The sequence below is a fragment of the Bactrocera latifrons genome, unplaced genomic scaffold (genome assembly GCF_001853355.1).
Source record: "Bactrocera latifrons isolate USDA-ARS-PBARC rearing strain unplaced genomic scaffold, ASM185335v1 scaffold_27, whole genome shotgun sequence".
Lineage (NCBI taxonomy): Eukaryota > Metazoa > Arthropoda > Insecta > Diptera > Tephritidae > Bactrocera > Bactrocera latifrons.
In genome coordinates, this window is record NW_017536296.1 from 147,995 (window position 1) to 162,850 (window position 14,856).

Here is a 14,856-nt window from a genome sequence, read left to right on the forward strand (position 1 = left end):
AAATGTTGTTGTTGCTGCTGCACCGCTGTATATGTCGTTCTTAGCAGCAGCTCTACTGCTGCCCTCTTTTACTTCATTGTTTTTGTTGTCGTCGTCGATTTTTGGCTTCTCTTCAGCGAAGCGTGCCAAGTAGTGCATGAGTCCACCGTTCACGTAATCGAGCACTGCGCCATCGTTTTGTAGCTGCTGCTGTTCATCTTTTTGTTGTTGCAGTTGCAGTTGCTGCGCTTGTGTCTGTTGTAATGGCGGTTGCTGGTGACGCAACAGTTGTGGTGGAAACTCGAATTTTCTACTACGCTCCGCTGAATCGCCGTTATGTTATGGAATTTGTTGTAATGCTAAATGCGCCGCTGCTTCCGTTGCGTTTTTGTTGGAGCGCGCACGATCCAGCGACTCCTTGAGTAGGCGTTCACTCTCTTGGCGTACTATGCGTGCGTGAGTATTAGCAAATGGGAGAGAGAGGGGAGAAAAAGAGAGCAATGTTAGTTTTGAGGGTAAATAATTGGTAGAGGTTCATTATGCGTTTATTGAAAAGGTTAACTTAAATTGAAAACAAATAATTAATAGGTTGCACCGTCGTATCTTACGCATTCGAGTTTTTTTTCTTTTTTCTGTGTTATTCTCTTATTTCTTATGTTCTTTTACTTTTGGGGCGGCAATGTACACTTTCGTTGTTCACAATCACTTTTTTCTAATATTTGGCTTTCGTTTGTAGCTTTTTGTTTGAACTGCGATTGAAGTAAATGCCTGTTGATGAGTCCTTATTAACTCTCATCAATCCAGACTATTTACTTTAAGCACAGTTTAACATATTTTGCGAAGTGAAATGACTATTTAATATTAAATTTCGTATTTTTTGTGTTTTCTTTATGCAAGTTATGACTATTAAAGTTAAGTTTAAGTCTATACCAATGGTGAAAGTTTCAATTAAAATATTAGATACAAAAATTGGCTTAAATTTACACCCCAATCCTAAGTGAGATAGTTTTATATCGTATATATTGTATGGTGGCTAAATGATATAGTAGTCCGATCTGAATCAGCTTCTTCGTAGAATATATAACAATTCACAAAAAGCGGGACCCCACAATTTGCGCCAACTAGCGTGGCATCAGTGTCCTCAACAGCGCATATAAAGCTCTATCGAGCTTTCGTGAAAGATTACTTTGTCAACAAAGTGATTGGACCGTATCAGTCTGGCTTTAGACCTGGACAACTAACAACTAACAACTGACCAACTGGACAATCAACAACTGATTGTCATGCACCAAATCTTGGAAAAGACCCGTCAAAAGAGAATCAACACACACCAGTCTATTGTCGATTTCAAAGCTGCTTTTGACAGCATGAAAAGGAGCTGCCTTTAAGCCGCGATGTCTGAATTTGGTATCCCTGCAAAATTGATACGGCTGTGTAATATGTAATATGTGCAATACCAAAAGCTCCGTCAAGATCGAGAAGGACTCCGAGCCGTTCGATAGGCCTAGGCTACGTTTCAGACAAAGGCCAATCCTACCGTGCGACTTCCCCAGTCTATTGATAGATAAAATAGTTCGAGCTGCAGCGCCGGTGACAACATCTGATGAGTCGGAATGAATGAAACACTCCAGCTCTGAGAGCATTAGATGCAGTACCCGCCGGCGGAAGCGCTCCGTTGAAAAGACCAGGTGGACAAAGACATGACTACACTTGGAATCTCCAATTGTCGCCAAACAGCGAATGGAGCGAAAGACTGGCGCGCTGTTGAAAACAAGGCTAAAAGTGAGGGACAGACGGACACTGAGAATAGATGAGGGAGATCGGGTAGTTCTCATCTCCGCGTCACGGTGCTATATCTACGGTCCTTTTTATATACATATGTATCCTTTGTAGAATTTTCGAGACTAACTTCTGTCGAAGAAATTTTGTCAAACTTAATATACCCTTTTCGGAGCATAATAAGAAAATATAGTACAGTAATAATCTGTATACATACTACTTTCCAATCTATTCCTTCCTATTTATTTGTCGTATGTTCTTCAAAAATTCTATAAAAAAAAGCTGATAAAGATTTCCAACTAAATCTAGTGAATTTTAGATCACATGCATATACAGCTCTAACCTTTTAACCTTATAATTTTTCGACCCACTTTTGTATTCACAAATCCTTTGTTTCTTTTAATATGATAGTTATTTTTGAAATTTGCAAGCTCTAAGCGATTTCTAATACTATAGTGCTTTGAAGCTCTTTTAATACAGTTTGAAGCGCTGAAGCGGTCAAGCTTAATTAAACCTGTCTATAAAGAAACCCAGAAATAGTAAAGTATTTAACATCAGTAGTGAGAGCTTTTGATAAGCTTTGTAAGCTTTGAGCAATCTCTAGTCCTATAGAGCTTTGAAGCTTTTCTAAATGACTCGCTAAAAAGTTTGCGAAGTAAATATCAAGACTCAAAAATGAGAGCTTTTAATTATCTTTGTAACCAATTGCTATTCTTTGAAGCTTATCTAATTAAGTGTGATATTTTGCGATCAAACGTAATTTAAATAGACTCTATACAAAAAAATTCTTATTTAAAGAAGTATCTAGCTTCAAGTATTATAGCTTTGGTTGAGTCAGTATACAACTATCCGGTCAAGCTTAATTCAAATAGATGTGCTATATACGCTAAAGTATTGAAATATGATGTCTTGAGAATGAAAGCTTGACTTCGGATCCTTCTAGTTTGCCTAGAATTTTCGAAGGGTCTAACCGAGCGTGCGACATAGCAGTAAATGATATTTTTAGACTTTTCTCTCTCACTCTCTCTCTGTCACTCTCTCTCTTTCTACTAGGTAAAATAAATTACACCCATAGTCGAAATATTAGTTTTGTTATATTAAAGTAAAACCAGTATGGTGGAGCAAATCAACTTTGTTGAAGCTTTAATTTAAATATCTCAAAGCACAATAATCAGAAAGGTCTCTTCTGATGAGAGACTATTCATTAAGCTTAGTTTAGAGCGTCTAAATTGATTAAATTGTTGTTTACCATCAACTTCCGTATCCGTATTTTATTAGAACGCCCCAACCAGAGAAAAGGCTTCAATATAAATGTTTGTGGCGCTAGAGCTTTTGTGTAACCTGGAGCTTTTTTATAAGCACATATTCGTAAAATGAGCGCAGCTAAAACGTTTGGCCTAAAAATTGAGTTTACAAAGGCATTGCTGCCAATACATGTGTACAATGTAAAAACTGCTAAAAAGCTCCGCTTAAAAGCTCCTCGAGCTTTATTTGTTTTTAGCATAGAAATTGCAAATTCCGCAATCAATGTGTTATATCACTCTTCTTTACTTCACTTATGTATAAATCCCTCTTGCGCCATCTAACCGCCAACGACCCCCCTTCCCCCCTCCGTGCTTCCGGAGCAGCGCTCAAAATTAATTTGCACACTTTGCATGCTGTTTGCTTTTGTATCGCCACATCAAATAACCCATACAAGTACAACAATAGCAACAACTATAAAAAAGGGACGTGTAATAAAATGTCCAATAACAAGAACAACAACACCAACACTTTCACAGTTGCAGCACTCAAGCGCACAGCCTTATAAAGTGTCACAATTGCTGCTGCCGTCACCGTGGCATGCCACGAGCTTGTCCATATGGCAACCATTGCAAAATCACACACACATACAACGTGTGTGCATACAAATTACTGAAAATTTAATTAAAAATTTGTTTGCACACGTTGTTGACAACGCCGCTGAAAGCCGGGGAAAGCACAAAAGCCGAACCGAAAACTTCCAACAACCAAGCGCCCAAGCCCGACAAAGAAACGAATAAAAATTACCCCAAAATAGCTAACAAAGTTAATCATCACGCTAAGCTGGCGCGGTGTGCGCGGTGCGGTGTTGACAACGCGCCAGCAGATAACGGCAAGCAAAAAGTGCAGCGCGTTGCATAACACCAGCACACACCTAGCTGGTGAAAGAGTTGAAAAATGCGCACGACAAAGTTGCCACAATGACGAATTTTTCGCATAACGGTGGCGGGCAACAGGGGCCGAGGCATAAAAGTCATCATTTTTAGCTTTATTAATTTCATATGCCACAGCAGGGGCAGTATGAAGCGCAGCATGCACATATTGGTTGGCTATGTAACCAATAGCCTTGAAACAAAAAATTCAAAAATCAAAAACAAAAAAGTTCCATGCAAAAAGTTGGCTAAATATTCATAGTAATCAGTGTAACTTTCGTCTGCACGGGTTTTGCTTGTAATTTCAGTTAATTCAATTAGATAAATAGTGGCAGGAAGTCGCATATTTGCACGCCAGCAATGCAAAGGAGCAAACTTTTGCTCGTGGCAAGCTGTTGGATGGCTGCTTGAAGGCTGAGCGTTGCATGAAGCATGTCGGCGGGAGAATGGGTGGATTGCTGATGCTTGGATTGAGGTTGGTTGGATGGTTGGATGGTTGAATGGCTTGCTGCTGGTTGCCTGAATTGCTAAAGCTTGGCAGCTTCGTCGTCGTCGTCGTCGTTTCGCTGGCAGCCATTGTGTCCAAGAGTGTTGTTAATTTGTTTGTTTTGTGCCGCTCCAAGTTGTACTTCAAAGTTGAGTGGCGTGTAAACATGCAACACCACATAGCCACACTATCATGGCTGCACATTAGTACATACACACGCACACACACACACACTCACACACACTCTCGTGCATGTGTAATAGTTTTGTTGGCTGGCAAACTTGCCACAATGGTCGACGTCGGCTGCCAATTTTCACTCAATTATACTTTTTCTTGCGGCCAAATTGGTTTAAATGGCTTAAGCTATTATGAAGACAAGTCAGGCAAGCAGCCAATGTGCAATGTGCCGCGCTTGCACGCTTGTGTGCCACAATGTGGCAACTTTATGCTATATGTTTTGCGCCTCCCACACACACACACACACACACACACACACACACACACACACACACATACTTAAACATGCATACATACACCACATCTCGAGAAGTTTGTGTGTGTGTTCTTGCGCCGGCAGCAGTTTTGTGGCTTTGCGTGGCTGTTTGTGTGTGTGTTTGTGTTAGTGCCATTGTTTCTTAAAGACTTTAAGCCTCACTCGGTCGTCGAAGTTTTACTTCATATTGTTAAATGATTTTTCTCACTGTTTTATTTGTTATAGAATATTTGTAGTTGCATTGCGGTTTGTGGTTGGTGGTTTTGTGGCGGCAAACATGTTGAAAGTGCCGAAAAAGAAAGTAGTGGTGAAGTAAGCGTATTTGCATAGTTTCGGCATGCAAAAATATGTTAACAATGTGCTTGGAATATTTTAGAAATTTATGTGTAGATATGTATCATTTTGGTTTTTAAGTGGTATGGAACTGCTACGAGTACTTCAAAGAAAACACAGCCGAATTGTTGAAACGACAAATTTTTAGTCTTTAATAATTCGTAAATTTTGTGGCATTTAATTTTTGAACAAAATTGTCGAGAATTATTCCACAATTGAGTTCTATAAAGGTCACTCTAACAGGTTATTTGAAAAGTCGCGGCCTGACACATAGATGGCGCTACTAAAATTAAATCCATATAATTTTTAGTTAGTCGGAACCTTCAAAAGGCGCATATATTTAACATGCGTCGGGGGTTTAGCTTATGAATTATATCATTTTGAGTGAAGTAACTTGTGTTATTGTGAAAATAATGGATAAAAAGAAATTTCGAGTGTTGATAAAAATAATGTCTTCTAAAGGGGAAAAATATAGTTGTAGCAAAAACTTGGCTCGATGACGAGTCTGCAGACACTGCGCCAGTAGAATCAACCAACAAGCATTGGTACACTAAGCGTAGACGTGACCAGCAAAAAATGAATGAATGACCACCAAAGACAGTGAACGCAGAGGACACCCAGAAAAGGTCGTTATCGACAAAAACATCAAAACAGACCTCAAAATAATTTAGGATGACCGTAAATTGAAGTTGTTCGAGATAGCTGAGGCTCTAAAGATATCAACTTAACAAGTACAATATATAATTTATGAAATATTTTTTGGGTATGAGAAAGCTCTGTGCGAAATGGGTGCCGCGCAAACTCACTTTTGACTAAAAACAACAACGTGTTGATGATTCGGATCTAAGCGCAATACATACAAGTTTGCGTTGATATGTGGCAATGGATGAAACATGGATTTACTATTTCACTCCGAACTCCAATCGACAGTCATCCGAGGGGACTGCTCACGATTAATCCGAATTCGAAATCGTTGAAGAACTACCCTTTTGAAGAAAAAAGGAAATTCCAAGACCATGCACTGTGGCACAAGTCAGTCAACGATGGCGAAAATCCATGAATTGAGCTTCGAATTGCCCCGGGTTTTCAGATCTGGCCCCCAGCGTCTATTTCCTGTTTTTAGATCTCAAAAGAAAGCTTGCTATGAAGAAAATTTCATCGAATGAAAAGAGTGACCGGTCCATCCGTCCATCTGTCTGTCCATTTATCCGTCCATCTGTCCGTCTGAGTGTTCATCCGTGCGTACCAGCGAAAACTCGAGTATGCCATCTCGATCGAAAAATTGTCAAAATCGGATCATAGCTGTTCTAGCCCCACTATACCGAATATGTGGACCACAGTGCGTGAAGCTGACTTTTTGTTGAACATATCGGTTAATCTGTGCAATTTGTTCATGAAATTTGGATGTTTTCTTCGGGTCAACTCTTCACTTAGCCCACATGCTTAATATTTGTATAAACATTTTCTTAATTGTGAAGAAGGGTTTTTTAGAGGCGAAACGATTTTATGCGGAAGGTTTTTGGCATATTTGGTATGTAATATAGATAAAGCTCTTACCGAGTTCAGAATCGAAGGTAATTTAGCCATACATTTTGGCAGCTGAGAGATACCTCAAGAAATCTCTCTTTTTTTTATTTTCTTTAGCTAAATTAGTATTTGTTTTGCTTGAAAATCGTCAGGCAAACCGTAGCAAGATGGCAAAAGAGCTCGAAATCTCTCGCGAGTCCGTTCGAATGATTTTGGAGGATATTTTGGGTATTAAACGCGTACTTTCTTGACTCGTCCCGATAAAGCTGAATGCTTTTCAAAAAGAGTACCGGAAACAGGTCTCCTTGGACATGCTTCATCATGGAGAGCATATAACTGCCGATTGGAACACGGGTTTATGAGTTTGGCATGCAAACAAGTCAACAATTATCGAAATGGATTCGAAAAACGAGCCGAAACCACAAAACCACGCCAGAGTCAAAATCGAGGTTATCATTGTTTGTTTAGGGAGTTAGGAGTTCTATTTGTCCATATTGAGGCGTTTGCGTGAGAACATCCGTCGAAAACGGTCGGAATTGTTAAGAACAATTCATACATACATTTTTCACGATGATAATACACCTTCTCATCGAGCTACGATTGTGACCGAATTTAAAGCCAAAAACAAAATTAATACCAACGATCACGCACTGTATTCACCATATAACTTATTTCATAAACTAAAAAAAGTCTTTTTAATGTCCTCTCCAAATTCCTTCGATTTTTTCTTTTTTGAATTCTTTATTGATTGCAAAATCATGGCGGAAAGTTTTCTATTGAAAATCGTAAAACATAAAAACAAGAAGACTAAAAGAGAGCTAATAATAGAAAAATTGTGTTGAGTAAAATTGGGTAATAACACCCTTTCAGTAAAGTTTCACACCACAATAACCGAAGCAAAGGAAAATCTTCTCGGCATTCTCACTTCATTCAACATATTTTCACCTGCACAAAATCGTCATAAAATAAATGAAAAAGCAAAAAAAAAAAAAAAAAAAAAAAAAAAAAAAAAAAAAAAAAAAAAAAAAAAAAAAAAAAAAAAAAAAATCCAATCTAAGGCATACAACAAACTACAAGTATAATATTTCGAGTGCCGGTGACATGCAAGCTGATGCTTTGCACCTGCCCCGCTGGGCACCGGCGGTGTTCTTACATGCATCGAACCGAGTCGACACCGCAACACTTTTTAGGGAAAAACTTTTACCGCACCATTAAACACTGCCACTCAAAAGTGGACGGACAAAAGCAAGCAGGCGAAGATACACAACGAGGGACATCACGGGACGACGACATTACTGTCCGGTGTATCTTCACCGTTTTGTGCACTCGCGTGTAGAACATTTGACTTAAAAGGTACTTAAGATGCAAAAAAGTTAAAAGCACGACAAAACATCAAAGGAGTAAATGCCAAAAATTAGCAAAAGGAAAACAAAACAAAAAGGAAAGGAAAAAAAACTTAATGAAAGTAAAAGAAACAAAATAAAACAAAAAAGTAAAGAAAACCGTTATAAGTAGCAACAAAAACCAGCTGTCCTGCTAAAAACTATGACAAAGTTGAGCAAGGTATGCAGCTAGAAAACGAGAGTTGGAGCACAGATTCCCAACAGTGTAACTGTCAACTAGGTTGTTGTTAACAACAAAAAGCGAGCTGAGAAACTTTTAAATAAAAAATTAAAATCTATTCATGCAACTTGCAGCATGCAATTTTTGTCGGGTGATTTTCACAAAATATTTAAGATTGCAGTGCTTTGGGTAAAAGTAGACACTCTTAGAAAGTGGTTAGACAGCTGCTTAGGTGAAGTTGGCGCACTTTTGTTTTAGCATTTTAGCATGGTATTGTATGTAGTTGATCGAATTGGAAAGAAAGAATTTTTGTGGGGACTTTTTCTTTCGAAACAATTTTTGAGATGTAAAAATGTTGTTTTGTTTTGAGATGTAAAAGATGTTTTCTAGAGTGGAGACACTAGAGTTCAGAGCGTTTTTGTTTATATTTCTACTACAATATTTACAAAAATATGCGGCATAAAGGTTTGCCGACGCCTAGACTATGGTAACTCGGATCTTTGAGTTTCCATATCTAAATGTTGTGATCAAAGGACGAAGAGACTCAAATTTCGACATAAACGCAAAAACGGTTGTTACCGACGAAAACATCAAAAAATACCACCAAACAATTTCGGATGATGTCATATAATTCACGAATATTTGGGTATGAGAAAGCTTTGTGCAAAGTTGGTGCCGAGCAGCCTCACTTTTGACTAAAAACAGCAAGTTGATGATTCGGAATGATGTTTGAAGATGTATAAACGTAAAAAACCCGAGTTTTTGCGACGATATGTGGCAGTGGATGAAATATAAAAACAGTTCATTCCCATCTCCAATCGACAGTCATCAGAGTGGATAGCACACGATGAACCCGAACCCAAAATCGCCAAAAAACAGCTGCTTTTGAAGAAAAGGGTAGTGCTGTTTCACAAAGATCAAGTGTCAAAAGTCAGTGAAAACCAAGGCGAAAAAGTCTGCGTTCAACGGGTTTCTCCTGGTGTTAGCAGAAAGCAAATATAGCAGCCGAAGCTAAGGGTGTACACGAAGACCGTGGAGAGTCGATTCGGCGCCGTTCGCGACAACTCGGACTGACGTATGGAACGACTTGGCGCATTTTTCGAGGAGATCTGGTATTAAAAGCGTACAAATTAGAGTTTATGGAAGAACTGAAGATGCCCGACCTCCTCAAGCGACATCGCTTCGCTCTATGGGGTCTTGAAACGTTCACAGAAGATCCGACGTTTTCGAGCCAATTTTTTTTCAGCGATGAGCGCGCCAAGGAAACCGACTATTTGATGCTTGAAATTGAAGCTGGTAATCTCGGCGACATTTAGTTTTAACAAGACGGCACCAATTCGCGCAAATCGCATCATTCAGTGCATTTATTGAGAGAAAACTTCGGTGAACAGATAATTTCACGATCTGTGCTGGTCGATTGACCATCAAAATTGCGTGATATACTACCGTTAGACTGCTTCCTTTGGGAATATGCAAAGTCTAAAGTCTGTGCCGATAATCCCGCTTCGAATCAGGCCTTGGAGCAAAACATCATGCGTGTCATTCACCAGTCGAAATGCTCGAACGAGTCATGGAAAATTGAACTCAACGGATGAACCATCTGTGACGTAGCTGCGGCCAACATTCGAAAGAGATAACCTTCAAAAAATAAAGGCCGGATAATGTTCTTTCGAATAATAATAAACATTGCTCATTAAAATTGAAGTTTCTATGATTTTTCATTAAAAAAGAAGGGAGCTTCGAAATGGATTACGATTTTGTACAAGTTCTATGTCTAGAGAGAGAGAGTCAACTTGATTCCTTCATGAAATTAGTTCAGAACGTTCAGAAGCACAAAGAGAAAATAATACATAACGACAGAGAGAGAAAAAAAAAAGATAAATATAGTTTGTTCACGATATCTCTGCAGACCATATTATTAACCTCAATCGTAGCAATGTTTAATAAAAAATGGTCTTACAATATACAATATGGACAAAAATTATTGTACTAATTTTTTTTTAAATTCGAATGAAGAATATCTTAACATAAAATAATCGATCCATCGAAGTTTTATCAATTTATAGATATTGGATGAGTGGGTGGGTCAGTATAATTTGTCTTAATGAGTTAGTCTTCTAAGATGTCTGATTTAGCAATTATTTACTCAAGTTCAAATATTTCAGCTATTACTTTTGACATAAGTTATATAATTATAATAACATTAACTCGTGTAGAATTGCTGGCCAAAACAGCGCACGAACGAAAACAGTGTTGAATTTGCAAATAACCAATACCGAAGCTAATTTTTGAGGTTTTTAAGCTTATGTTCGATGAAAAAATTTTATAATCGAAAGTATAAACAACAAACATCATGAAAATTTATAAATTTTATATTATATTTTTATAGCGAGCAAGAGTTTGTACATACTTCTATATATGTAATTATGTATTTGCCTGTGCAAAAAGAGTGCATTGACTGCACACATGACATGGCTTGCAGCACGGCGAGTTAAACACCATGTCTCGGCTACCACGCCGCTCCGAGCACATATGTATGTTGTTGCATGACGCGCACTTGTTTGTATTGTTGCAACAATTTTCATATATATCCAACTAACACTGGCACACGCACTGCGGTTTTATTTTCGATTTTTTTTTTGGCATTTTCATATTTTTGTTGTCACACACTGTTTGTTTGTGTTGTTGTGCCTGACATGCCCTAAATGCAGCCAATGTTGATTGCCATGTGGCAACTGCCGAGCTGCAAAGTGACTACAACGTGCAACATTGTGGCAACAACAGCTAGTTTGCGTACTTTTTTGATTTTTTTCCGTTTATTTTTAATTTTTTTATTTTTATATTTTTTGAATTTTTATATTTGGTTTTTTGTATTTTTTTGCTTGTTTTTTTCTTCTTTTTTGTTTTTGTTTCTGTGCCTTGTTTACAGCTGTGCGCTTTTTAATATTTGCACGTCACACCAGGCGGTGTTAGCCAACCACGCAGTCAGCAGCTAGCAGCGTGCAACCAATGTCACCAGAAGTGGCAACAACACTGCCTGCAAAGAGCAGAAGTCTGACAAAGGCGGGCATTGTATTAGTGGCAACACTGTATAACCTACTTTGGCGTTTCGAAAATAAGAGCACACAAATACATACATACACATGTGTAACGGTATATAAATAAATATAATATTCCATAAACACGGTGGACAGCTGGACGGTGGCGGAAGTGAGGAGCTGAGGCTGTTGATTCTTGGCTGGGCTGAAGGATGGATGAGCAGCGCGCCGCCACCGGAAATGTGTTGCAAATGAGCGCAGCTGTGGAGCGTGGCTGCCTATTGTTCACAAAACCCGTTAGTTTTGTATATATGTGCGTGTGTGTATGTGTAACTAGTGTGCCACACGCCAAGTCACAAGGTTGCAACAACGCTAACGTCATTTGCATAAAACTTGTGAAGACAATGGCAACTATGCGCTGGGGTTCAAAGTTATGCATATATATATGTATATATGTATATTTGTGTGTATGTGTGTATGGGTGTGTGGTTGAAGGCCCAACTGCGTATTCCGTGCGGGTCAGTGCTTTTTCACAATTCCGTGCGCGTAGCGCGTCGCATATTTAATGCCACACATACATTCATTACATGCGACACCTCCCCACTTCTTTGCCATCGCGACTGTCCTCCTCACGGCCACGCTTCCGGCCCACACCCCTATCAAACATGGCACATTTGAGCCCCCAAAGCGTACCGTTATAATGTACTGGTGTCTCGCGTGACATTGAGTGTATCTTCTTGGTCGGTCCCGGATGGTGTGTCGTATGGCTGGAGGAATGTGTTAGCGTCAACACCACGACGAGTACGCTGGCGCATGCCAAGCAGAAAAACACTGTCATCACAATGCAAACGATACGTTTACGCTTGCGATGCGCCTCCTCATCTTCGTCCGTTTCGTCGCTGAGCGACTTCTTTTTGAGCGCCTTGTGCGCTTGAGCGCCACTCATCGACGCCTTGCGTCCGGCTACTTTGTGATGGAATGGACGTAGCACTTGTTCGAAGGCGGCATCGCTGAGTTCGTACGTCAGCGACGGTTTACGTTCGAATGAGGGACGTTTCTCCTCCATGAAAGCGGTGGCTGCCGTAGCGGAGGTTGGCGTCAACGCCAACGGACGTGGACTACGCTTGATGTCCTCTACCGTGCCGCCAACCGCACTGGACAATGGACGACTGTTGCGTCGGTGGGGTGAGGTGAGCTCAAACTCGTTACCTGTCACAGCGGTGGGTGGATAGGCGCTATCGCCAATGAAACTCTTCGATTTCTTGGTCGCGCTCAGTGTTTCACGGTAGGTGCGTAAACGCATGCTGGCGCTGTGCAATGCTTTCGCCTGTTTGACGCTGGCGCTGGCGTTGGTGCCCTGAAAGGCGGCGGCTGCGGCAAGTACGCTGGGCCGTTGATGTACTTGCAGCTCTTCGAGGTTGTTTGGCGACAGGTAGAGTGAGCGTCCGTGTTGTGCGCCGCGTTTAAAGTGATAGGCGGCCGTGGCTGCAGCAGCGGCGCTATGCAGTTGCAGTGCATGCGGTGAGTGACCATGTACTGCAGCAGCGGCTGCTGCTGCCGCGGAAGTTGATGGGCGTGCATCCAATTCTAGGCTTTGTGAGCTATGCTGACGTGTGTGTGGATGTTCGCCGCGCTTCTTGAGGCTGCTCGCCGACGCTGAGGGTGGATGCGTGCCGCCATGTGTCATGACTGCTGCGCCGCTGCCATCTTCGAAAGAGCCCGAGCTCTTGCGTGCCAGCAAAACAGCTGCGGCGCGTTGTGCTGCAGCCACTTCCATGCCGATATCTTCCATTTTAGTACTGCTATTGCTGCGCGAACGTGATTCGACAAAGAGCTCGTTTTCTAGTGATAGATTCTGTTGTGGAAATAGCGATGCGGCTGCACGACCCTCCAGCGATTCCATAAGTTCGTCATTGAGCGATGGATGTCGTATTTGCGATTCGACAACTGACTCCGGTTTGATGCTGGGTCGTCGTCCGGGATCGTTGAACGAACGATGTGAACGACAACCGCGACGACTAGGCGATGGTGAACGACTTAACTCTTTGCCGGCACTTGCACCGCTGGGATGTCCGGGCATAAGAAAATTGCCACGCACCGAACTTGTACGTCTACTCGAGGACGCCGATGAGCCTTGCGACGCTGCCGCTGCTGCGGATAACAGCATCTGATCCATTGTGGCGGCGGAATCTTGCTGTGCGTGAAACGAATGGGTTTTCTTCATCTGAAAAGTGGAAGCCGGATGTACGTCAATTGTGTCAGAGCGTCGAAACATATTCTTTTTAAGCGGGTGCGTAGCGCTGACCGTATGTCGATGAGACGACGACGACGGCGGCAGCATATAGTCATCGATGAATTGTATTGGCGAACTGCTGCCGCCACGTATACCACCACCGAGCGCGCCCACATCTTCGCCCAGACTACTGCTGCTGACCAAGTAGATGTCCGGCTGATGTGCCAACGGTACGCGCACCGGCAACGGACTAACCGCATGCGACGTAGGCGAGCTAGTCGAACTCGAATGATGTTGGTGTTGCTGCTGCTGTTGTTGTTGTTGATGTCGCGCATGCGCCACCATATTTTGAAACGTATGTAGGCTGTGTTGTTGCTGTTGCTGGTGATGTTGTTGACGCGCCGAAAGCGCGGGCGAGACGACGCGACTACCATCGCCATGCATTTGATGCGTCGGTATCGCTAACGTTTGTGGCGGCGCCGACCGTAACGGCAGCGGTGAGGCGGAACGATGTATAAGCGGTTGTTCGACAATCATCGTGTCATCCAGCATCATTGTGGGTGGTGAGCCAGTGCCACCACCACCACCACCACCACCACCCATAGGTGGCGCATAATTGTCGATGGCCATCGATAGCGAACGACTGATGGCTTTCAGTTTGGGTGGCTTTTTCTTGGTGGCGGGATTGTCAAAGGACGACTTGCCCGGCGTATTGTACTCGTAATCAAGGTCAGCAGGGATGGCGGCGCCGTGGTGGGTCATGTAACTGTGGCCAGCAGCAGCGGTGGAGGCGGCGGCAGCATGTTGATGATGGTGACTACTACCGCTGGCGCCGCGCTCCATACGGTAGTAATAGTGGTAGTAGGGGTGCCTATTATTATAGTAATGTGCAATTGTGGTGCTGGTGTAGGATTTGGCGGGCGGGAAGGGTTACAATTACAATTACGGTGTACAAATACAAAAAATGTTACGTTTACGTTTACGTTTACGTCTACGATGACGTTGATGTACAAGGCGTTAGCTGTTATGCTTATTACTCTTACTCTTACTTTTACTTTTACGCTTACGTTTATGATAACGTTGATAACTACGTATACGTTTACGCTTACGTTTACGGTGACACTTAAAGTGCGTTGGTGTGACGGTAATTTTGCGTACACTTGCTTTACTGGTGATTTACAAAAGGCTGGTGATTGGCTGGAGGTTGTGGTTTTGGTGGTGGTGGTGGTTTTGGTGGTTGTGGTGCTGAT

The 14,856-nt window shown here is 41.7% G+C and overlaps 1 protein-coding gene across 1 annotated transcript; it reads right to left on the minus strand.

Annotated features, from left to right (window-relative positions):
* Positions 1 to 315: 315 nt before the first annotated feature.
* Positions 316 to 14,547, minus strand: LOC108969881. Its single transcript, XM_018934867.1, has 2 exons — positions 12,067 to 14,547; positions 316 to 425 (listed from the first exon to the last, which is right to left on the minus strand). The coding sequence occupies exons 1-2, from the start codon at positions 14,447 to 14,449 to the stop codon at positions 319 to 321; spliced, it is 2,490 nt and encodes an 829-aa protein (XP_018790412.1). The 5' UTR covers positions 14,450 to 14,547; the 3' UTR covers positions 316 to 318.
* Between the last annotated feature and the right edge of the window lie 309 nt (positions 14,548 to 14,856).